The sequence below is a fragment of the Nilaparvata lugens genome, chromosome 8 (assembly GCF_014356525.2).
Source record: "Nilaparvata lugens isolate BPH chromosome 8, ASM1435652v1, whole genome shotgun sequence".
NCBI lineage: Eukaryota > Metazoa > Arthropoda > Insecta > Hemiptera > Delphacidae > Nilaparvata > Nilaparvata lugens.
The window spans coordinates 14381366-14405589 of record NC_052511.1 but is presented as its reverse complement, the minus strand read 5'-3'; the positions used below and the strand labels follow the sequence as shown (position 1 = coordinate 14405589).

General features: G+C 32.7%; 2 protein-coding genes across 8 annotated transcripts in view; one reads left to right on the top strand and one right to left on the bottom strand.

Moving 5' to 3' along the window:
• Positions 1 to 532: 532 nt before the first annotated feature.
• LOC120352635 lies at positions 533 to 7145 on the top strand. 5 transcript variants are annotated; one of them, XM_039434026.1, is made up of 3 exons: positions 533 to 909; positions 5440 to 5583; positions 6606 to 7139. In XM_039434026.1, the coding sequence occupies exons 2-3, from the start codon at positions 5451 to 5453 to the stop codon at positions 6800 to 6802; spliced, it is 330 nt and encodes a 109-aa protein (XP_039289960.1). In that variant the 5' UTR covers positions 533 to 909; positions 5440 to 5450; the 3' UTR covers positions 6803 to 7139. The 5 variants fall into 5 exon arrangements, with proteins under 5 accessions (XP_039289960.1, XP_039289957.1, XP_039289961.1 ...); XM_039434023.1 differs by lacking the exon at positions 533 to 909 and adding an exon at positions 4616 to 4796 and having other exon boundaries at positions 6606 to 7145; XM_039434027.1 differs by lacking the exon at positions 533 to 909 and adding an exon at positions 4656 to 4796 and having other exon boundaries at positions 5444 to 5583.
• A 2112-nt stretch (positions 7146 to 9257) lies between these two features.
• The window catches only part of LOC111062260 (major royal jelly protein 3), an 80462-nt gene continuing 65495 nt past the window's right edge, over positions 9258 to 24224 (bottom strand). For 2 of the 3 annotated variants that reach the window (XM_039434018.1, XM_039434019.1), the window contains exons 3-7: positions 17229 to 17466; positions 15888 to 16143; positions 13937 to 14164; positions 10787 to 10968; positions 9258 to 9649 (exon numbers count right to left, since the gene is read on the bottom strand). In XM_039434018.1, coding sequence (XP_039289952.1) covers positions 9418 to 9649; positions 10787 to 10968; positions 13937 to 14164; positions 15888 to 16143; positions 17229 to 17466 — 1136 coding nt within the window. In that variant the 3' untranslated portion in view covers positions 9258 to 9417. Of the gene's footprint in view, positions 9650 to 10786; positions 10969 to 13936; positions 14165 to 15887; positions 16144 to 17228; positions 17467 to 20052; positions 20406 to 24224 lie in introns of those variants that run through there. The other variant, XM_022349955.2, reaches the window with a different exon arrangement.

Sequence of the window (24224 nt, the reverse complement as noted above, 5' to 3'; positions counted from 1 at the left end):
TTGTTGCTGGCTGTGTAAAGGCTTCATTTAGGATGTTGCTAGTGTGAAAAGGATCAGTGATCTTCTGGCCCTCTATTTCCAAACAGAGGTTTTCCTGCCTGTTAAGATTACTTCTGTTCCGTTCATGATTGATCATTTTCCATAGGGTCTTGGTTTTGTTGTCTGATTCCATGATCCTACTCTTGACATGTATCTTTTTTTGTGTTTTACATCCTGGTCATATAGATTTTTTAGTTCTTTGTATTGCTGCCTATGGTCCTCTGATGCAGTTGAGATGAATTTCTCTCTAGCTAGTTGCATTCTGTGTTTCAGAAGAATAGTTTTTTCGTCCCAAAACTTGTACCCCTTTGCTGTAGTGATCTTCCTTGGTCCTCTTGGCATTGTTTCATCCATTTTCTGTCGCATTTTTGTGGCAAAAATATTGTATTTTTCATCGACAGCGTGTGTCTCAATCACTGGTGACCAGTTGAAATCCTGTAATTTTGATTTTAACTCTTGAATGTTTCCTTTTGAATAGCTTCTTGCATACCTGTATGTCGGCAGTTCCGGGTTGTATTTGTATTTTATATTGCACAAAACAGCATGGTGATCTGAGAAATGGCTCGGGTAGACTGTGGCTTCGATATCTGAAAGTGACAGGTTATGATAGCATCCATCAAGGCTTGTGGCTGAGTTTGGAGTCACTCTGGTAGGAGGCATGTAATGGATTTGGCAGCCATTTTGAGTCAACATATTTTTTAGGTCTTTGAAGTTCTGCTCAGATGTCTTGTGAGTGTCAATGTTTGTGTCACCCAGGATCACTATTTTGTGATGCTTTGCTGAGAAATTCTGCAGCAGGCCTCCAAGTTTAGTGAGGAATTCCTTTATATTACCTGGGTCAGGTGATCTATAGGTTCCAATCAAAATCAGGTTTGTCTTCTTTGTTTGAATATTTAAGCCTACTGTTTCAAATTCTTTTTCAGTTGGTTTGAATGGCTCTTCCAGCTTTATTTCTGTTGTGTTGGATAGCATGTCTTCTTTAATGTATATTGCTATTCCCCCCCAGAGGTAAAGGGTCCGGCAGAAACAGGAAACAAGGGAATAACCCGGAATTGAAGTGCAGAGGAGCTCCTCCTTTCGCAAACCATGTTCAGATAGTATCAGGATATCAGGGCTGTATTTGTGAAAGATCTATTAACAATCTATATATTTTTACCTGCAGGCCTCTTTGAATATTAAGATGGAAAACAGTTAATGTCCGTCATTATAACGGAACATGGCCTAAGAAGAGAGGAACTCTTAACTACTGACATTCCAGAATACACGCTTATAGCCTATTTCTGTCGGACTCAATTCTTATGGTCTAATATTTTCATTTTGATAGCTTGATGATATTCAAATCGGAAAACTTTGAAAAATATCACCAGTAGAAAGTTTTTTTCAGCCTTTGCACAGCCTTAATGTTGTTCAGTTAGTTTTCCCAAGGTTGAGACCTAGTGAAATTTTTATTTTTATTTTAGTTATTTTTATATCATAAACGTACCTCATAAACCTAGTACTATGTTTCAAATTTTGTAAGAATTGTTAGTCGTTTTCGAGATCCGTTGGACATAAATAACCATATAAATATCCAGATAACAAGTATAAAAATATGCAGATATAAAGATAACCAGATATAAATATATTATACAGAAATTGCTCGCTTAATATAATAGGATCAATAAACCTATATCAGCTACAGTCTATAGAAGGCATTAATAAGACAGAGGATCGGCAACGTTTAGTCCAGTCAAATGGTCGTTTTTCAGGAAACAGCCCTAAAAGAACTTTTCTCCACTGTTCTATATATTTATTTTGGGTCTCTGAATTCGAAAATGAAATTTTTTGACACACCAGAGGGCGGCGCTTCATCCCCAAAACTTCAAAAATCTCGGATTTTAATTTTTCCATTTAATTCCTCGACCGAATTCGGCTTATGATGCATGATTTTGGACCGCCTTGACGAGCCGAGAAGAATGAGGTGTAGTACGATGAAATCTGAGCATTGTGTCAAAAGTTATAAGTGTTTGAAATTTTGATCCTTGAGGTGTCCTTAAGCGTGCCTCTCCACTAGGAAATACTGAAATGAAGTGCATCTAGCGGGTGATTCTCATAGAACATGATCTCATGTAAAATATGAATGTGAAGACAATGTAGTTGGTGATGATGGTTGAAGCTGGAAATTAGGTGTTTTTCACAATACAAGGAGCATTGTTGTCAGGTGTACCTGAAAATCTATTTGAGATAGAGCGCTCTATCTGATCTCAGATTGTAGAGCACAGAAATACGCCCAAAGGGATTTTGAATTATACATCTAAATGTTAACAATCGGAAGATATTGTTGATCAAAAACTGAAATTCATCAAAATTGATTTTTCCTTCAAATTTCACTCATTTTTGAAAAATCATAAGTCAGTACTCATTGGGGATAGAGAGTTCCGAACGATCTCATTTCATTCAGAATTTTATGATCTGAAAAAAGGCGCGAGCAAATTTTTCTGTCCGATTACGAGATTTGGCAGAAATAGCTGAAAACTCGAAAATGAGCCGAAAATAAGAGGTTTTTGGGCCACTCTGTTTCTAGCACAAGGATATTAAATTTTGCATGAAGAAATTGGTTCTAAGCTTCTCTTATGTACCCAAATAATATTTTTAAAAATCAGAACTACAATATAAATAGCATGCACCAATGTATATAGTGACTGGACTATTTGTGTAAATGTGAAATTCGATGATTTTTCTTAGTCGTCAAAACAGCTGTTCTACAGATGAAATATCTCGACTATGTGTTCTTTTTATGAACTGCTCTACCTACCCACCTCATGCACGAGAAGGAGGTTACAAAGTCCATTTCTCAAGGAAGGGGTGGACCCCCCATTAGTTTCCCAGAAAGGAGACTCATGCCAGTTGATAGAGCTGATAAATATCTATACAGGGTATGAATTTGAAAAAAATCAGTAGAGTCATTTTTAAGAAAATCGTGAAAAACATGGTTTTTTAGTAATTATCCGTAATTTTTCTCAAGAATATTACGGAGCTCCTGCAATTTTCCCAGAATTGGGACTCATGTCAGTTGATAGGGCTTATAAATAGCTATCCATGGTATAATTTTGAAGAAAATCGTTAGAGCTGTTTTCGAGAAAACCGTGAAAAACATGGGTTTTTAGTGATTATCCGCCATTTTTTTCAAGAATATTACGGAGCTCCTGCAATTTTCTCAGAAATGAGACTCATGTCAGTTGATAGGGCTTATAAATAGCTATCCATGGTATAAATTTGAAGAAAATCGTTAGAGACGTTTTTGAGAAAACCGTGAAAAACATGGTTTTTTTATAATTATCCGCTATTTTTTTCGCCATTTTGAATTGAATTTTATCCTCACAGTATAAGGACCTTAAGTTAAAAATTTCAAGTCAATCGGTTGATTAGGAATGGAGCTATCGTGTTCACAGACATACACACATACACCCATACACACAGACCAACACCCAAAAATCATGTTTTTGGACTCAGGGGACCTTGAAACGTATAGAAAACTTGAAATTAGGGTACCTTAATTTTTTTTTGGAAAGGAATACTTTCCTTACCTATGGTAATAGGGCAAGGAAAGTAAAAATACATATTTCGACTGAAATCATCTTACGAGGGTTATGTTCCATGAGAATCACCCATTAAATACATTTAATTTCAGTCTTTACTAGGGGGTGGTTATGCATAAGAATACATCAAGGACCATAGCTTTAAACACATAACTTTTGACAGAATGATCAGATCTCCGCTTACTACAGCTCATTCTTCTCAGCTCGTCAAGGCGGTTCAAAATCAGGTAGCCTATAAAACTGAAATTTGATAAAAAAATCCTCCTTGAGTGTATTTTAGCCTATATTTAAACACACACAAAATTGCCAATTTCTATATTCAAAACTGTGTATCTCGGTAACCCGAAATGATAAAAAATGGTAATTGGTCTTGATTTAAAGAACAGAATCTCCTTTTTCATGTAAAGTGAATTATTCTTGTAAAAATATAATCGTGAAGTGAGATACGTTTGTTTAAAAAAAACAAGAAATTTGCGATATTTCCCTAATTTTTACAGTCTTGACAGTTTTTCGATAATATAAAGTGATTCAAGATGGATTTTGGGCAGCTTATAGAGCATATAATTTTCTTCCATTTAAGACTAAACACAAGTTTCTATCTTGTATCGTACTCGATTTAGAGACTCTTGAATTACAGTAAAATCGCAGAAAAATAAAATCATAAATTTTTGAATTGGCTGTAACTTTGGAACGGTATTGAAATCAGAAGTATGATTTATGGGAGCGATAAGAGAAGAAAATTCTCTACAACTTTGATTACTTCTTGTATTTTTTATTTGAAGTGTTTCACAAGATACGCTACTTTGAATAGGCAAGACTGTGAAAATGAGGAAAATATCGCAAATTTCTCGCATTTTCATCAAATATCAATAAATTAACTAATAATTAGTTATATTATAATATTATTATATAATAATTATAAAATTTTCAAACTTTTATAAACAGATTTCACTAATAAAAACATCAAGAACAGAATAAGAACAAGAACAGAATAAGAACAGTCATCTGAATGCCCCTTTACAATGGTTACCTAATAAAAATACTCACATATGTTTTCCAAACTTAATTATTTTGAGCCACTTGATAACATCATTTAAATTGATTCTAAAAAAATTATATTTTTTTATCCTAAATTTTAATTTATTAACAAATATTTCAAGAAAAGAAACAGTAATAATTGTAAGTAGTCTATTGTTTGAGTCCGATCCAGTCCCTTATTTCACTGTCATTTTTATCATCTCAGTAATAAGTTCAATTTTTTGATTCCTGTTAAATATTGGATAAATTATATTATTACCATGTAACACTATGTAAAACCATAGAGGATACAAATTTGAATGAATTTTCATTTTATATTCTACTATTGTGGTAGTTGTTTTCTAAATTATTGAGTACCAGTAGGCTGATTACATGGATATTTAATTTATATAGATAAATTTATAGCTTTCAGCACAGTGTTCAATCATGTTTTAAATTATATTGAGTTTCAAATTTAATTGATTTACAGAGATTCACATTATAAACAAATACACTGTATATAATAGCTCATGATTATCATCACAACTTTTTGGATTCTAAATTTCCCTCGTAACAAATTGCATATTTGCTTTTTTATCCACTCTTTCACAAAGAATAAAATTATAACTATCAAACTTTTATGTTTTTATAAATATTTTTAAAAAATCTACAAAAATAGACTAATAATCTCTAATCAATGAAACGTATAACAATCTACAGTAAGCTATCATAATTTCATATGGTACTCAATTGTTAAATTTATTTTCAACAGTCTTATTCATAATCAATTTCAATTTTTTCATAGGAAGGTTCAAGATGAGCATTATATCAGGAAATTCGAGTACACCGAGCCGAAGATCGTCATCAAAGCTGATTAGAGAAGGCAGTATCATTTCTAGACCTATTTCCCAAGCTGGTGAAATGAATACAGATGAATATATTGCAAAAAGTAAGTAGAATGACAAACATAACGTTATTCACTACTCAGATCCCCTCGAATCCATTTTTCCAATTTTCTCTAAAATAATAAAAATCGGTTTTATACTGAGTCGAGCTTTTTCTATTCCACTCAAGTAAGCATTCGAATATTGATTGATTGGAACTTATTTTATTCTTTACTGTACCGGTACTTTGCTTTTTTGTATTTTCTGCTTAATATTTATGTAATTTTCAGTTTAGAATTTCTGTTGTTGTTTTTAATATTCAATTATACCGTAGCCTAACATATATGACGCTTTCAATGTTGTGAGTGCAACTTATTTAATAAAAAATGTTCGATTTGAATTATAAGAAGAGTTGAATTGGATAAATCTCACAACGCTCCAAAAAATATCAATACTGATAGTATTCTCCTATTTCTATATCTTGTTGAGATGATAAAAAACGAATTATCCAGTCTTTAATATAATATGGAATAGAACATGAACATAATAAAGATCAATATTGTTGGTAGGGGAAAAAAATTATGTTTCTCCTGTACAGAGTGAAATAACGTAGAGTTGAACTGTTAAGGCACAATAATTTAATCACAATAGCATAAAACACCGGATCCTTGACTTATATAGCTGTTGCTGAGCCCATACCCAAAACCCAAGAACCAAAGCAAAAATATTTTAAAATCTCAATTTTGAATCTATTTGGAAAAATTCGTGACTATTGAATTAATAAGATTCAAAAAGCACAATACCTTCAAAACAATGGAAATTTAATTCAGGATTTTTAAAGTGAATACCGGTACCGTACGAGCATTGATTTTACAATTGAATACCGTTGAGCCTTTCAGAAAAATGCTGTATATTCCAAGGTGAATTCAAAGATTCTATTGTGGAATTGCATGAATTTGAAGATGCGACTTGCGCTATTTAAAGTTGTTAACGTTTTTGTTCATACTCTAAATTGAAATAACAAAAAAAAACAAATACACAAATTGATGGAATTTATAGTATTTTAAACAAACTTTTTTATTTACAGTGGAGGAAATGGATGAGCTACTTTCAAACTTGGAAGAAAAAATGAATAGCGTTGAAATGAAGCTAGGAGAAGTCGATGAGATTCTTGATAATCATGAACAGAAGCATAACCAAATGATTGCTTTTGAAAAGAAAATTGTAAAAGAAAAACTAGCACTGAAGAAACTGGAAGAACAGCATGTTGAATTGAACGTCTGATTTGAAACATTCCCAGAGAATTGACAAAAGTAATAATTTCAAATCATTATAAAGCTCTGCATATTTTGTTTTAGAAATTTCATGTGGCTCAATATTTACAAATAAATGTGAATTTTATTGTAAAAAAATTAAAAATGTTCAATACAATAGGTAATGTAAATTATTGTTTCTTGTTACCTATTCTAATGACTGTCACTTCAATCAGATTATTCAACTATATCTTGTCAAAAAATCATGTCCTATATGATTCAATTTGTTATGAATTTTATTGGTCAAAACCCCACCCCTTTATTGGTTGCATAATTGGGTTAAGGATAAAATAAAATTGAACTTATTAAAGAGATCATTAGTTTTTATTTACTATGAATACAATCAGTACCTACTATTTTTATTCTACAAAATATTTATTTTTATTAATATTTACAATACAAAGTAAGCCTCTTATAAGCTCCTGCTGTTCATAAAGGCTAGAAGGTGATATCGCTTGATGAACAGAAGAGTAGAATGTTATTCATCATTATTAATAAAAATATTGAACAAGATGCTCAACGATAAATTGATTTATTACTCCATTCTAAACATAATTTTTCATCATTATGAGCATAGGCCCAAATGATTCAAACTCATACATTACTGCAACTTTGTTATGATATTGTAAGTCAGTAGAGCGTAATTAAATTTGTAAATGAACTACTTTCTAACTATAAATAGGAGGATAAAAAATGTATAAGATTGTTGAATAAGTTATAATGATACAGCAGACTTTGAAAACTACATTGTAATTGAGTCTGTTTCAATAATTGATCGAATAGGCATAGGCCCAAATTTTACACTCAAATAATATAAATAATTAAATCTAAACACACAATCAGCACCTGTGTTCTTACACACAATTAACAATAATTCACATGTTCGAAGAAGACAAATTTAGTATTCAATTTATCCATCTCCTTTTTGTTTCCACTCTTTACCTGCCTATTAGATGGTAAACAATAATAAGAAACGTAATTAATTTCCACCTTTTCCTCTTTCTAGCATAGATAACACAATATTTAGAAATAATTGTTTATTTTTGCAATAAATGTAACTTTTTATTGTTATTGTATTGTGTAAAAATATCAAAATATAAAAAAATTGATAGTCTGGTTATAGAATAGAACAATCTTATAATAACAATCTACAAACTTATTGTATAAGTTTTCTCTGTTCTGGTACAACAATAATTATAGAGTAAACATAGTCACCATGCTATTTGTCTATTCTTGCCCCAGACAGGACTTTTAGTCCTTGGAGAACTTGAAATGATTCATTCTTCTATTGATGTAGGTGAGTTATTGTGATTTTTTGTACAACTTGTAATTGCATTATTGTATTATCTTTATTTTTATAAGTTGCAATATTGTTGTGATACGGTATACTCTACTTTTCATAATTTCTTATTATGTGTACTATATCAATTGGAAGGATAAATTTATTATTATTATTATTATTATTATTATTAGCCGTCAAGCTCCCAGATGGAAGACGCTGAGCAAAATTTGGTTCATTTTTTGTTTTTCTTGTTCTTTTTATCAATCCACCAGTTTTTCATTTTCAGTGAGAACTCCGCTTTCCTTGCTTCACTCCATTTTGTTCCCACTCTTGGCACAGTCATCTCTGTTTAACTTCCCATTTTTCAACCTTTTCTCTGAAACTGTTCCTGTTGTATATTTCATCATTGTTAATGTTAGCAAGTATTAAGTCCTTCTTGACGTTTTTCATCCATGCACCTCCATTACTAAGGGTTGCTACATATGTTACTATTCTTTTTGTAAGTCTGTGATCTGGAAGCCTCATTATGTGACCATAAAATTTAAGGCGCCTTTTCCTGATGTCTGCTTCTATGTTAGAGTATTCTTCAACTTTGGCTGTTTTCTGTAGTCTATAACCATCTTCGGTCTTTCTTGGTCCAAGTATTTTTCTAATTAGGCTATCTTCCTTTCTTCTTTTTTCAAATTTTCAGTATCTGTTTTTCTGCTAAGTGTTAGGGTCTCGCTGGCATACAACATTGTTGGCTTGATTACTGCGTTATAATGTTTGATTTTGGTATTGATAGACATACATCTCTTATTATAAATATATTGCACTAGCCCTAGGCCTTTACGAGCTTTCTGTATCCTTTCATTTTGTGCATGTTTTTCTGATATAATTTCCCCAAGATATTTAAAGTATGGTACCTTCTTAATTGTTCCATATTTTGTTTGTAATTTAGTAACTTCTATATTTGATGTTGTGAAAACAGTTTTTTCAAATGATATTTGTAAGCCTACTTGTTCAGCACATTCTTTTAAAATTTCTATTTGTTTTATTGCACTTTCCAATGAATCTGACATTATAGCAAGGTCGTCTGCAAAAGCTAAGTATGGAATTTGAAGATTATTTTATTTATATTATATTATATGGATTATTATTATATGGAATTTATTATTATTATTATTATTATTATTATTTTTATTGTAAATTGTATAAGCACAGATACAACAATTTAGCGTGTCAATATTGTTGTCTGTGGTATGAAAGGTATAGTTTTGGCATGTTTCAGTTCTCAGCACCCAAATTCGTGGTGCACCTGGTGATCAGTAACCACCCTCAATAGTAGTGATAGTCTGGTATGCACCGCAGCCAACACAACCCTTGAGGAAATCTGGAAAGTTGCTCTCGAGTAGCCTCATTTGGTCGCGGCGGTAGTCAGCTGCTACGTGAGTAGCCAGAAGGCAAGACTCACACGTCCTGTGAACGGCAACAAAGTTGTTGCTATGGAAACACGTGTTGGCGTCCCAACGGTACACGTCTCCTAGGCCTTCGTATCTGCAAGATCAACATAGATTTACATATATTTTATTGATTTTTGGAAACAATTATCTGGGGGCATTTTATGAGATCAGTATCTGAATAATCTATACATTCAAATTCAAATTTATTTATCAAATTTGAAGATTTCTGTATATGTATTTATGAGTGTGAAATAATAATAATAATAATAAAGAAATAATAGAAAATTGAAAACAATACAATAGTATACCATTGTATAATGCAATGTATGATTTATGAATGATGGGTAAGTATAAAATACACAATAAAATTCCAATCAACACATAAATTCTTGAACTAAAAATCACACGTTTTAATCCAACCTAAATCTCTATTACATTCAGGCCTGGTTTCTAGGAAACTTAAATCTTATGGTCCATAAGACCTTTCATATTTAATAATTATATCCATTCCATCCATGTTCCACGAGAGTTGTAACAGCCGAAGATAAAATTATATTCTACATGAAATTTGCAACAAAAAATTTTTAGTGAAATTCTCTTACATCGACCTTATAGTTGTAGAGATACCGGTATAGTGATTTTTTTATATTTTCGAAAAACACCAATAACTGGAAAACTATCGATCAAAATCTAACTCTAAGAAGTGGTTGAAGAAAGCAAGAAATTTCCAATAAGATTCATTTGATTTTTCTCTTTGTATGACGTTTTTGATTTTTTATTAGCGTTTAAACGTTTTGAAATTTGGAAAGTACGAATGTACTTTTTCAAATTTTAGCGCTTATAAAAAGTTCAGAACGTCAAACAAAGGAACAATTATTAATATAAATGAATCTTATTGGAAATGACTTCATTTTTTCAATTATATCCTTATTAAACTGATAGTTTGTAGCTACTGAAGTTTTTAAAAAAATATCCAAAAATCGATATACCGTTTCTCAAAAACTAATGTCGATATGAGAAAACTTTACTAGACATTTTGTGTTGCAAATTTAATTTAGAATAATTTATGGGCTTCCACTGTTACACCTTTTATGGGACACTCTGTATATTGAATAGGAAGATTTTATGCTTTTTTGAAGGTTTTATGATCCATTGAATTCAAGTTTCGGTGAAACCGGGCTTAGGTTGATGAATAAATTAATTCAAAACAGAGAATATAGATGCAATGTACCTGAAGAATATAGCAGCACCGTTGTCAGTGCCCAGAATGATTAGTCGGCCTGGCTTGGGGCCACAATCGTCCACCTTGGCCTGGGGATCTCCGCACTGCAGGTACTGAGTGTCTATTGAGAACATGCGCTGTCCTGACAGGTATGTGAAGTACAACGATGAACTGCCGTCACATTTCCTGGCCTGTAAAATACAAATTTGATATTTAATTGACAGTACATTTTCCTCCATATATTGATCTATTGTAAATAATGAGAAAATGTGTCTTCAATAAACAATAATCCCTTCAAAGATGACGTTTTCTTGTTTCATTACGAACTGTAATGTATACACTCATATTCCTCGTATATTGTAAATACAGCCGTATAGGAAAATTCTCCTATTCATCTTTTAAAAATAATTAAGGATCGCTAAATTATGACTTTAAGCATGCTGAGGTACGGTTCAAGGTTGTCAAGTACCGTATATGCTTAAGGGTCACATACATGATTCCATAGTGCGGTAGTAATTATTTGGAACTAGCAGGTAACACGTGCTCCGCAAGGGTCTTATTGAAAACTTGACAAAATGAAAGCTTGACCAAGTGGAATCTTGTAGAAATTTAAATAGGCCTAGAACCATCCTCGGTAAATTGAGAAGCTATATCAAAAATTTAAAGTTAATCAGCTCAGTAGTTCAGACGTGATGATGCATCAATTGTGAATTTCCAATCCCGTGCGTGTAAAAGCCAGTTCTTTCCTTTACTATAGTATAGATACTGAATAACAAGTATTGGAATAATATATTTTTCAACAGATGAAGTTAAAATATCCATATTAAACAAAACTATTCATAATATATGCAATAATAGTGTATTATTTTAACAGGACTATTTGAGTACGGAATTTTAAATATTACGAAATTACTACCTAATATACTTTTTTATATAAACTTAACTAGATTCTAGCACTCATGCCCGAAATGATAATTTATTTTGACACTTGAAAATGACATGTGTGCTCGAAGTTGTGTTTAAATAAAAAAATATGAAGAGATTTCATAATATTACTGTAATCTATGCAATAATCTTATTATCCGAAAGTATTGTATGCCTACTAATCAGGGTGATCATATAGTCAGAGTTCTCATGTTTCATTATAAGCCGCAATGATGTAGAGATTGTTTGCGACACTTTTTCCATTGTTTCTATTAATTTTAATGGAAGATCTGACATTGAAAATTTGTGACATAAAAGAGAAATGACTCTGATTGGAATTGATGCGAAGTGATTGAATAGGAATCTCATAAAAATGATAGGTAATGAAGTTTGTAGATGGATAAAGTAGGTACCTACTCAGTACATCCAACAAATTCTACTCTATTGAATGAGAAACTATTTTTTTTAATTATCCTCATATACCAGGATTAAAATTGTTACATAGGTGACAATATCCATTATATTATGAGTTTTATATGAATATTAAATTCATCATAGTGTTTCTTGAGTGAGAAAAATACTTCTGGCGAAAAATTGATACCTACTGTTATGGAAAATCATCCAACAACCGGTTTAAATCATGTTGATATCGTTTCACAAAGGATACAAACATATTATGCATGGCACATGATCGGTAAGGAAATTTAAATGTTATCACTTATAGTAGAATTCTTGATAAATTATTTCAAACACTTATTTTACTTGCTTTAAAAGCTTCAATGAAATTAATATTATTGTATTGAAATAACAATCACTGAATGGTATATTTAATAAATTTCTAAAAATTATCAATAATGATTGTGAAAATACACCTTAGTAATCTGAGTGATAGTTATTGTGATTCTCTATTCTCTTACGATACTTATTTTGTAACATAGATTCTGAAATTAACAATGACCTTTTGAATCACTTGCCGTATATCACATAATTAATCTATTATTGCGTATTATAATAGACAGAGTTTCTCTCCAGATAATGAATAATAGTTGGTAAAAATAGGTTTTTTTATGTAGGTGCTCCTACATTATTGTAAGCTGATTAGCACCAAACGCTGGTTAGTTAATACTTAATAGTAGGCAGGACATAGTTGAACTTTTCAAATGGGTTTCACTCGAGCTTTAGTGCGGGCGAGTACCCACATCATTGCATTCATGGTCATCTATTAGTGAGATAAGTTGATGGGTGGAGAAATTATCCAGAGTAATAAAAAACTTCAGAATTTCCTATCAACGATGGAGATTGTTATACTTTTCAGTATTATTTCCTGACTTTCCTGTGTCTTTTTTTCCCTTGACATCCATCCATCTACTCATACGGTAGCCTTTCAGGTCTATTATAAAGTATACCTTATCGAGATTAATATAAAATATAAAAAGTTTGTCTGTCGGCACTTTTAATGCGTGCTTCAATCAGTGCAACTCCAGTTGTTAAACCCCGTTCACACCAGACTATTATCAACAAAATGTTGTTCAAAAATAGTTCTCTTCAAAATATTTGTCAATTGTTTTTGTAGAAAACTATAGCTGAGCTATTAAGCTAAAGATAAAATCTATCAAAAATCAAAAGAATTCTGATGGATCTATGCTGCTTCAATCAGTGCTAAATTCAGTTATTAGTTATTTAGCTCATTACAATATTGACAAATCACAACACATAATAAATAGGCTAGATAAAAAAATAAATGAGAAATTATAATAATACGTTAGTAGGCCTTCATGTGGAAAAATGCGCACATCTACCTATCTATAGATGTCCATAAAGTGTCCTCGTGTGACTGTAATCTATATATGTATAATACTGTAGATGTGCTATTAGGAATTGGTATGAAATACTGTGTACCACATACTCAAAAATGTGAGAGAGTCCTTAAGCATATTCAGAGTTGCTATATGCTTGGTTGACGAATAAGATGATAAGATACAGCACCGTACTCTATTTGAGAGCATTTAGACAACGCACTGCTTTACTAGGGCCCTTTGCACAGTTACAGTTTAAACTAAATTTCATTTTAAAATGGATTAATACCGTATCAAGTATCGTTTGTTATAATGTGTTTTAATTCGAGTTTAAGACAACAGCTGATTAAATTCAGTTTAAGCTTTGACTGTGTAAACGGCCCTTTATTAAATCAATCGATCCAGTAAGTTATTCAGTTAATGATGTGAATGAACTGACCAGTGCCAAATAGAGAACATCTCGCTTGGAGTTGCATCCAGCTGTGACGATTTTGGGCAGAACCACTCGAAAGCCCTTATCGGCTGCTAAGTCGTAGACTATAATCGCCTTGGCGGCAGCATCGCTAATGTACAGGAAACAGTTTCCATCGGCACTGAAGTCCACCACCAAATACTGCAGACGACTGGTGGCCGAGGTGAGACCGTCCAGGTCCACGACACGGATCACCTGCAAACACAGTTGAAAATCGAATTCAAATAAGATTTATTAAGGTGGAACAAATAATAATATTGAGAAATTCTACAACATATCTCTGTTCATAGTATACATTTTTGAATTTTATTGTTTACAATGTACATTGTGTCAACATCAGTATCACATCATCGATCACGTTACATCACACCAACAATAATCCATTTGATTGACAATTCAATTATTGAATATCAATTGGTAGCCTGCTATAATAATTGATTGAAAGTTATATTTTCGAAACATTAAAATAATTATCAAAAACTATATAATAGTATAGGTAGATCTAATATATTTATATAGTAGATTCGGAATATAATAGATTCGGAAGCAGCTCACTGGGCACGTAAACATAGTAATTCAATTGTTTTTTATCAATCTTTTGGAATGCAAAGAAAATCACAAAGAATTATTGGAATGGTAAAATGTAAATCTAGAGATTGTTTTGTCAGTTGGTCCTGAAAACATAACTATTTGCCCAAGATATTGTTCCGATACGGTAATTTTTTGATAGTCAGTAGTAGCTCTCATCGAATTTCCTTCAAGCTGCTTTACCCTATTGTTAATATTTGCAGCGGCAGAAGTCTTCTGGGTTGGTATCAGTCAATTTGGATTATTCATTCAATAATCTCAGTAATGAAGGAGTAGAAAAATCAATTGATCTATTCAATAGCAAAATTACAAAAAAGAAGCAATAATTTACTGCTGAGTGGTGTGCAGGTGAGAAAGATAAAAAGATGTACCGTACTTTTCTCCTTTCACCACATAACAATTTAAAAATCCAGACTTTTGTCTCTCAATTTTGAAATTAAATGAATATGCGGTTCTGTTATTTGATAGAGGAATTGAGGAGGATATATAAGTCACCGTTGGTCACTTATCAATGAATTTGAGATTTGGAATTTGGCGGAGTCGCACGATCTGTCCATCAAATTAAGAAAAAGGATTTAAAGGAATTAAAGGCCTAGGGTTTTGTATTTTTCTTGTTTCTAAATAGTATTGTGATTATTCAAAAAGTGAAACTTCAGTAGAAAAAGGCTCAACTAATTAATTTCTTGAAGTATCACCTAGTAAGGGAATACAAGTATTAAAAGTAATATTTATTAATAGAATGAATTTAAATACTTGTAGCTTGGACTCGTTCATGAAGTTGAAAAGAAATACTAGCTCCAGTGCTAGCTCTATCAAACCAACTTTATTGTGAATATTATATATAATATTATCAATAATTCAATGTTCCCTCATCTAACAAAGCTGTTTTATCCTATGAAGAGAACACATTCAATGTTGAAAATGAGTTGATACAAGTCGGTAATAAAAATGATCGACCTATCTTGTTTTTATTAGTTTTGCGGGGTTTCTAGTGTTTTATGAACCAGGCTCTTCGTTGAAGGTCATTGTTGCATAGGTTCGATCATAAAACTCGTATTGATGATCGGCGTACAGTATCAGTGGAATTTTCACTAGCAAAAATCTCGATCAATGGTTAAAATTTTGATAGCAATTCAGCTATCACTCAATCACTGATCTCATGACTTTTTCCACCAGATTTCATTGCTCCATTTTTTAATTCCAATCTAATTTACAGTTGTGGGTTTAGTTTTGAAATTCTATTTACAACGGATCCCATTCTAAGAACAGTAATCACGTTACCATATCATTCAGCCTTAATTTATAAACAAATACGGAATTTTCCACTCACCTGCCCTGTCTTAGTATTGAATCCAAGAACCCTAGGATTGGACTTCCTCACAGGTTGTTCCAATGTGTTGACAATACCAATATCGAGAACCCACAGAGTGTCGTGAATGTCGAGACAGAGATCGACAGCGTTTGTGAGACTCTCACAACTGTCCTCTTCCTGCATCTTCCAGCAAGGGAACGGCTCAAGCATCGCCTGGCATGATCTCTGCTTCAGACAAGTTCTCACCAATGTAGCTGGCACCCCACATTTATACCTGATGGAAAATGAAAATTTTCAATTGAATTTGAAAAGAATGTTATAGAAAAATATCTTATAATGATCTCTTATTATGATAAAAGGTCCAGCTTTTTCGTAAAAAATGTATCCCCTTTTTCCACGTGAGCCCAATTTGCTCAGGCTCGAACAAGTACCGGTATTGAACACTTTAAACAACTATCAAAATATGTGAATCATAGCATATTTCTATTAAAGATGTCACATCGCCATGCATTTTCAAGATTAAAAATGTTTGATTGTTGATTCGAATAGATGTGAAATTTATTTTCTGGCGAACTTTTCGAATTATCAGCAAAAGTAGAATAGTGTGCATTTAAAACAATCAATTCTATTCAATGAGTTAACATTTCATTTTATCGTAGAAAGTTTTTATTCCCAGACTTTTTATCTTTAGATTCTTTGTTATATAGTAGGCCTAAATAAATTAGCTGTTGAGCTCCAGAAGTGGAAGACACTGAGTGTAAAAAATGATAAGATGTTCTTCTTTCATTCGAAGAATACATTTTTTCACTCCATCCTGTTTCAATTTTCCAAGTTTCGAACGTGATATAAGAACTTTCCACTCTCCAACTTTTCCATTATAATATTCCTAATATGTCTCCAATTAGAATCACTTCTCAATAGTTGATTAATCTATGAGACTGGATATATATTCAATTTGACTACACCAGTTGATGCAGAGTTTTCAAATTGAATTCATCCAGTCTCATGGGCTTATCAAAATGAACTTTATTTTGAAATGAAAAGTGTAAATGTAAAGTATTGTGCTCACTATAAACTTAGTGGCTGGTTTCCCATTAGGGAACTTTGGACTACATACGGCGAGGTGGATCTACCCTTGGATCTCCCCACCATTCAAAGCCATACGCTAATAATAATGGGCTTGTATAAAAAGATTGCAATTTCGCAAAATTTGGCAACACAGGTATTCTGCCAAAATCTCAATTTTTGTTCTTGTACTAATATGATTAAACTTGATTGTTAAGTTCGTTTTGGAGAATGAAAAATGAGTTGATTTGATTTTCAATTTTCAATTCACTTTGAATTTTGATCACCACCAACCTGGGCAAGACCATGAACGCGTCGTCCTTAGCTATCTGGAGCCGTGTGGCGATGCAGTGTCTTGGGTTGAACTGGCCCGTCCGCCGGTAGATGGCCTGCGTGTCGAGGGTGGGCCAACAGAAGGCGGCTCCGAACCACTGCAGAGGGTGCAGCAGCGAGGGAAGCAGTCCGGCTGTGCGCTGCAGCAGGGCCACTGTCACCAACAGGCACCCGGCCACCAGTGTCGACTTTCTCATGCCTGGGAACAACGGCAAGAATATTAGAAAACAATACAAAATTAGAAGAGCCTAAAACATTGGACAATGTTGATAGGACAAAGATTAAAACTTGAATATTGTGGAAATATAGAAAATTAATCTATTCTTGAAAGAATAAGAATCAATAGGCTAATAATACCCTATAGAATAGAAGCTAATATAGGATAAGGAAGATCCAAAACAATAACAATATAGGATGAAAACGCTGCAATATTGTAAAAATGAATTTATTACATGGAAAAATGGAAACCAATGGGCTCATAGAATGATTATTGTGTTAGACGCAGACCATATCATTGAAACTGGTGACCTTTTTTTGCCGGGTTTCGGGATTCCCAATTTTTGTTGGGGAGGGATTGTTGGGGAGGGGGTAGCTGAATATTTTTTCAAATCTAGAGATCTTTGGGAGGGGGGGTTGGTAACTCCTATCGAATACATAACAATTCAATATCCAGCTCTGAATGTATTCATTCAACATTTAAAAGTGTTCGGCAAATAATAGTTGAGGATAAACGTTAATATATTGTCGAATTTCTCATGCCTGTCACAAAAAAAGATCAGTCATACTATAAAAATATTCATAGGATGTGAAAATTCAAATTAACTTCAATAATAAACATATCACATCTACCAATATTATTTATGACTTGTTCTGTGATCAAGGAATCTAGGTATAGTCTCCACTTATCAAGCTCCATGGAATGTAGCTCTGGAGGATATTATAATTTTCTCATTTATTGGATCGAGGTCTACAACAATAGTTGGGGAGAGAAATACTTGGACCACAATGTTGACGAATTCTTCCTCTCTAGAGAATAAGTTTCATCAAGATTATCGAATGCAAAGTCAAACACAATCGTCATATTGAAAAGCACAACAACAACACCGCTGGAAGGATTTTCAGTATTCTATCACGATTCCAATAACATTCAACTATATTGCCTAGTAGTCTCAACTGTTTCAAGCACTAATAACATTATGTGCCGTAGTGGATGTATAGGAAAAGGGTCTACATTGCCACAGAACTGGAGTGAAAGGGATATTTTGTAATTTGTGGACAGCACGAATTATTGTGATTTGTATTATGTGCTCAGGGCAGACATTGTATTATAAAGAACTGAATGTATATTACAGAGAACAGTGAGTGAAATGTGTTGTGGTACCCTGAGTAGCCTTGTGGGTGTGACATGCACAAATGTTACATGGACTACTGTCACTTTTTGATTCTTATCTCAAACAAAGTGAAATGCAAGCCAGTGGCGACGACATTCAGTCTGTTCAAAAACCGACAATAATTGAACAAACATTTCACTTCCAATTATTACGTTTATTACCGCACTGTATGTGTAACATCTTGTGGAGAAATTAAAAATATAATTGCTTTTAGCTTTGAAAAAGGATTTTTGAAATGTCATTACAGGCAGAAATGTAGAAGTCATACATAGCTGGTACCCGAACAGATATCAAACAAGAGCAGAGCAAAATTTCAGGATTTATTTATGAATAATGTATTGGAATGAAAATTAATTAATTTCCTAGAGGAATTCGAAAAATCTCGATCTGTTTTGCTTGAGTATCTAATTGACTTATTCATCGATACAATAAGCACGGGTAGGGCTACTGAGCCCCCCTTCCCGATGATGCACCCTCTATAATTTAGATAAAGTTTAGCTCCCGCAAATTGGTCGACTGCGGTCTGCGTCAAAGACCTCCCCTGAGGTACTCCTGGCATACAGGCCTAATGTGTTCTTAGTATCGGTGGATATAATTGAAATTGATAAAACTGAACAATTTGATTGATTGTTCGAATGATTAGGCCTAATATTTAAGCAGAATCACAACTGATCGAGAGTGCATCGAATTGTCTATCAATTGACAGTTATTTGAGGTCTATCGAATTGACATAGAAATATGATATTAAAAAAAGAGAGAAGCATAGCAATCACATGCAAGGAATTCCTGATTGGATTTTCCTCCATTCCAAATAGCTTGTACCCGGTAACCTAAAATATTATAGGAGTGTATTTGGTACCGTACATGAAAAATAAGAAGACCACAGCAAGAATTTGAAATTTCCGAACCAAGAATTCAATTAGTATTCAAAAACACCGTAATACACTGGTAAACGGAATTGACAACTACAATGTATAGCTATGTGCAAAGATTATGACAAAGATTATGGTTATGTACTAAGATTAACGACATTTGGGATATTCTATCATATTTTTGTGAAGATGAATATTATGACTCAACGTCCAACAATGCATCTTACTAGCGTGATAAACAAATTATTGAAATTCCAGCTCTCAACTAATAGCATTGTTTGCAACAGTGGCATCACCTTATACAGGAAAGAATTGAAGAATTTATTGAGAAAATACTCCAGATTTTTCTATGAAACTTGGTTTAGGCTAAAAATGTGACTTTGGAAATCAGAACAAACATACGTAATTGGTATAAGTTTAGATTTTAGAGTATAAACAATCGATTTAATTCCCCTGAATATGGAAAGCCTGTACAATTATTGTAGAAATTTATGGAATTTTTCTATCCTTAAATGGACTCACCTATTGTTTCTTCGGTCTTCTTAACAGCTTCAATAATCTAAGACGAAACTCGACTAATTGATTGACTATTAATTTTATAGTTATGGCTGCATGTTTATAAACTTGGGTTCAGCACACGTGACGTAGTACAAGAGAAATAGAGAAGGCTTTTTTAGCTGAACGTGCGCTATGATACTATCTCTGTCACACCGTTAGATATGCATCTGGATACGTGATAAAGGCGTATACAGTTCTAGAGCCGAGTACCGAATTGCTATTCCAATTTTATTCTGGAAATGACTCATAAACCGTAACTTATCCAACAGCACCAAGACTAGAATACCAGATAACTGAAAGAATTTTATCAACATGATATATATTTTTTTTGTTATATTGAAGCTAGGATGTGACTGGGTCCTATATTGTCTGATTGCAAGACATTATGCAATATCACATAATATTTATCTACTTTTTAATAATAATTATGATTTCAGTAGGTCAAATTTTGATAAAATTTATCGAACTTATCGTTTCTTTATTAGAGACTACACCTAGGCCAACTGTATATTATCGAAAGGTATGCTTAAATGATTGATGTGGCATATATTTCAAGAATTTTATTTTAATTATTTCAATAGAAATTTAAAAATAAAATTAATGATAAATAATAATTGGTGAAAAAGTCGAGAATCCCCCCAAGCTCAATGATGCACCCCCCTTTATATTCAAATATTTCAAATTTAGTACCAAACCCCCGCAAATAAATAAGGCACCCTCACAACAAGAAAAGGTCGTTGGACGTTAATTTCTAATAGTAATTAAATTTTTTTGGACCTTTCCAAATACAAGAAATTTTAATGACGCAGTCTGCGTCTTCGCTCCCTCCTCCCTCCCCCCCACCGTGAACACCCCTGGAATATTGATTGTTGAGTAACAAATAGATCCTCAAGAGAAAAAAGGTAGGAACTTAGTTCGTCTTTTTGAAGTGTAATTTGGTGAAAACAGAACAATTAAATAGAGCGACAAGAGAGAGAAGTCTTATGATTTGATGTGAGTAGTATGATATTGAGAGTAACTTAAAGCTACTGAGCTTAGGAGAAACTATGAATGTTTTTCTTAAAATGAACAGGAACTTTTGCTAATTATCATCTCATTAGCTGATACAATATAAATTATTAGTTAGGCTGAATGTTTTGGTGACTAGAAATAACAGGAGACTTGCTGATTCATCGAGCCATGAATAGATTAGTGGTGGAATATAGAGGGAAATTAACGCTGAATTTATAAATAGACTCAGCTATGCCAAAATTGTTAGATTCAACTTTATTAAGAATTGATGATTTTCCAATGTTAAGAGCAAGTTATTTTCAAGTGTAATGATAAATTATTCCATGAAAAGTAAGAGAAATCAAGATGATTTTTTTGTAGATTCTGCTTATCTATAAATGAAAGGCATGTAAAGTCAATAACAATGTAAGCTTCTTCAAGATGAAAAATAGGAAATGCTTCTAATGCCAAACAACCCCTTGTTTGAGGTTTGAATTGAAAAGCCATTAATAAGACATAATAATTGACTTGGCAGTCAATGGAGAACAACTGTTGCAGAGATTGAATTGGAACTCAACGATGAGTAATTTTATACTATGTCAGCTCAAGAAATTAATAGTGACAATAATATTATGGAATCATTGAGAGTCTTCTCAAGCTATATGGTATACCTTAGTGTGCTCCGTTGAAAAATAATTAATAAGAACTTCGACTTACCTCTCTTATACATAAGTAATTACTGAGTTCGAATGAAATTTATATTATTCTCAACTTGGAAGTATTGTCAATAGTATGTTCATCTACATTTTGTACTTATTGTGATAGTTGTTCAAAAACATCAGTTCTATTTTGTTGCTGGGAGATTTACACTTTATTTTCAAATGGAAAATTTTATAATAACCATATCACGTGGAAGTCCTAGGATTTCGAACAACCAAAGTGGATAGAAATCCACGCAAGTTTTTTTCTCTAACGGGAAACCAGTTCCAATAATCCAAAAGCATCCACAATAAATCTACTATTTAATAAAATTTTAGAGCATTAAAATGCATCTTAAAGCTCTCCCGTGAATTTCAACAAACTTCCAATTTTCAACAAACAAACCTCCTTCACATCAAAATCATTCCATGGGTCTTGAACTCTCCATTTGCATTCATGAGTCTGAAACTTAATGGAACTGAACCATATCAATTTATTGTAATGAACGATTAACCAGTTCTTGATCCATTTATTCAGCCAAAATAGTAAGGCAAAAAGTGAATTGAGGAAAGGTAGGCGATTAGATTTCGTGCAAACATACCAAGTTTATGAGATAGGTTTGTCATTGAAACACCTGGACATTGTCATAAATTTAAAACCACAGTTCATTCATTGCAACTCACGCTCTAGCCTAATCACGCCCAACCAACCTTCGCTATAGTGAGAGATTCACTTTAATCTGTCAGCATTGGTGATATTTAAACGTAATGCTTAGAGTATTTCACTAAACCAACCATTCAGTAACTGGTTTATCCAGCTAATCAAAATCTAAAATCCTATTTTCAATCATAATCCAAAGTGTTTACAAGAGAAATATTCTGGGACGATAAACAACTGGCCAATCTTGTAACTGCATCAAAGATTTTATCACAATTAAGAATAAGTATAAGATTTCTTTATTCTTCCAATTGGATAAATCTTCTGAAATTAGATCATGGAAAGTAATAGACTGAATGCAAGCTATCACAAAACTGAATGTTGATGATGCAAAACTGGTGTCTTTATGGAATAGAATATTGCTTCTTACTCTAATAGTAGAGTTTAATAGATCATTATAGATAATAAAATTCATCCAATTCTGAAGGAATAAATATAGAATATACTTTTTTGAAGAAGGAGTTGTCATTGACTTTGGAAGAAGAGGAGTTACAGTTATAATAAGGTGAGTTGAGGAAAATTTTTGTGTAGGTATTCGCTTTATAGAATCTTTCGCTTCTAATCCAAACTGATTCACTGATAATCATGACTGGTCTTTAATTTTTTCAATTGCTGAAACTTGATTGAGGATGATTCCAGTTCCAATCTATTCAACAATTTGAATGATCAATCCATTTACTGCAGAAATTTCTTTATGACGAACTAAAATAATTGAGAGTTCGAAAAAACGTTTTTTAAGACGAGAACCAATTACGGAATAAGTTCCATTCTCAAAACTTCACAATGTAGATAACTCTTCCCTCTCTGGTCGAGTATGGTGTGAAACTATCCGGATTTTTCTATCAATATCTAATAATCAGTCCTGTAAAAGGGAAGTGGAAAAATTTATAGGCCTAAACAACTCAGTGATGATTCAAGTTCCAATCTATCAACAGTTTGAATGATCAATCTATCCACTTCAGAAATTTCATTATGACGAACTAAAAAAATTGAGAGTTTGAAAGAAATTTTTTCAAGACGAAAACCACATACGAAATAAGTTCCATTCTCAATGCTTCACAATGTCGACAATTCCCTTCTATAGTCGAGTCTTCTATAGTTGGTGTTCAACTATCCTGATTTTTCTATTAATTATTATTATTTATCTAATCATCAGTTATGTGAAAGGGAAGTGGAAAACTGACTAGACAACTAAGTGAAGAGGTAACTCAGCGTCTTGAGATAGGGGGAGAAATCCCTCAAGCCTCAATTATGGATGATTCTACAGTAGAGAATAAGAACCATTAATGGAAACCATTCCATACAGCTCAGTATTACAATGTAAACAAATATCCGTATAGCATAAAATCGTTGATGTTTTTGAATGTATATAGCCAGAGCTCAGCCAAAGTACAGTTTGTAAGGCACTTACAAAAAACCAATTCTTCATAATTTGTTACATGCTTTACAGAAAACTCCATTTCCAATCATATTCCACATTTTATGCTGCTAATTTCTAATTATTCTCAAATTCGCATTATATATGATGCAATTTTTCCAAAGTTGAGTAAACTCTTGGATGGATGAAGTGCCGGCTCTTCTTCCACATGGAGAGATAACAGATAAAACGTGAGTCCTTGACAACTGGCAGTTCATTCATCAGTACCGTAACTCAATACTCTACTAGAGTGAGATTCACTTCAAACTGTCAGCATTGATTAAAGGGGAATCATCAATGTTATATATATGGA

Coding starts and splice junctions, on each gene's coding strand:
- LOC120352635 (XM_039434029.1), top strand. CDS start 4,955: ATGAATTTTCATTTTATATTCTACTATTGTG. Junction 4,986..5,439: donor TTTTATATTCTACTATTGTG/GTAGTTGTTTTC, acceptor ATTTTTTCATAG/GAAGGTTCAAGATGAGCATT. Junction 5,584..6,605: donor AGATGAATATATTGCAAAAA/GTAAGTAGAATG, acceptor TTTTATTTACAG/TGGAGGAAATGGATGAGCTA.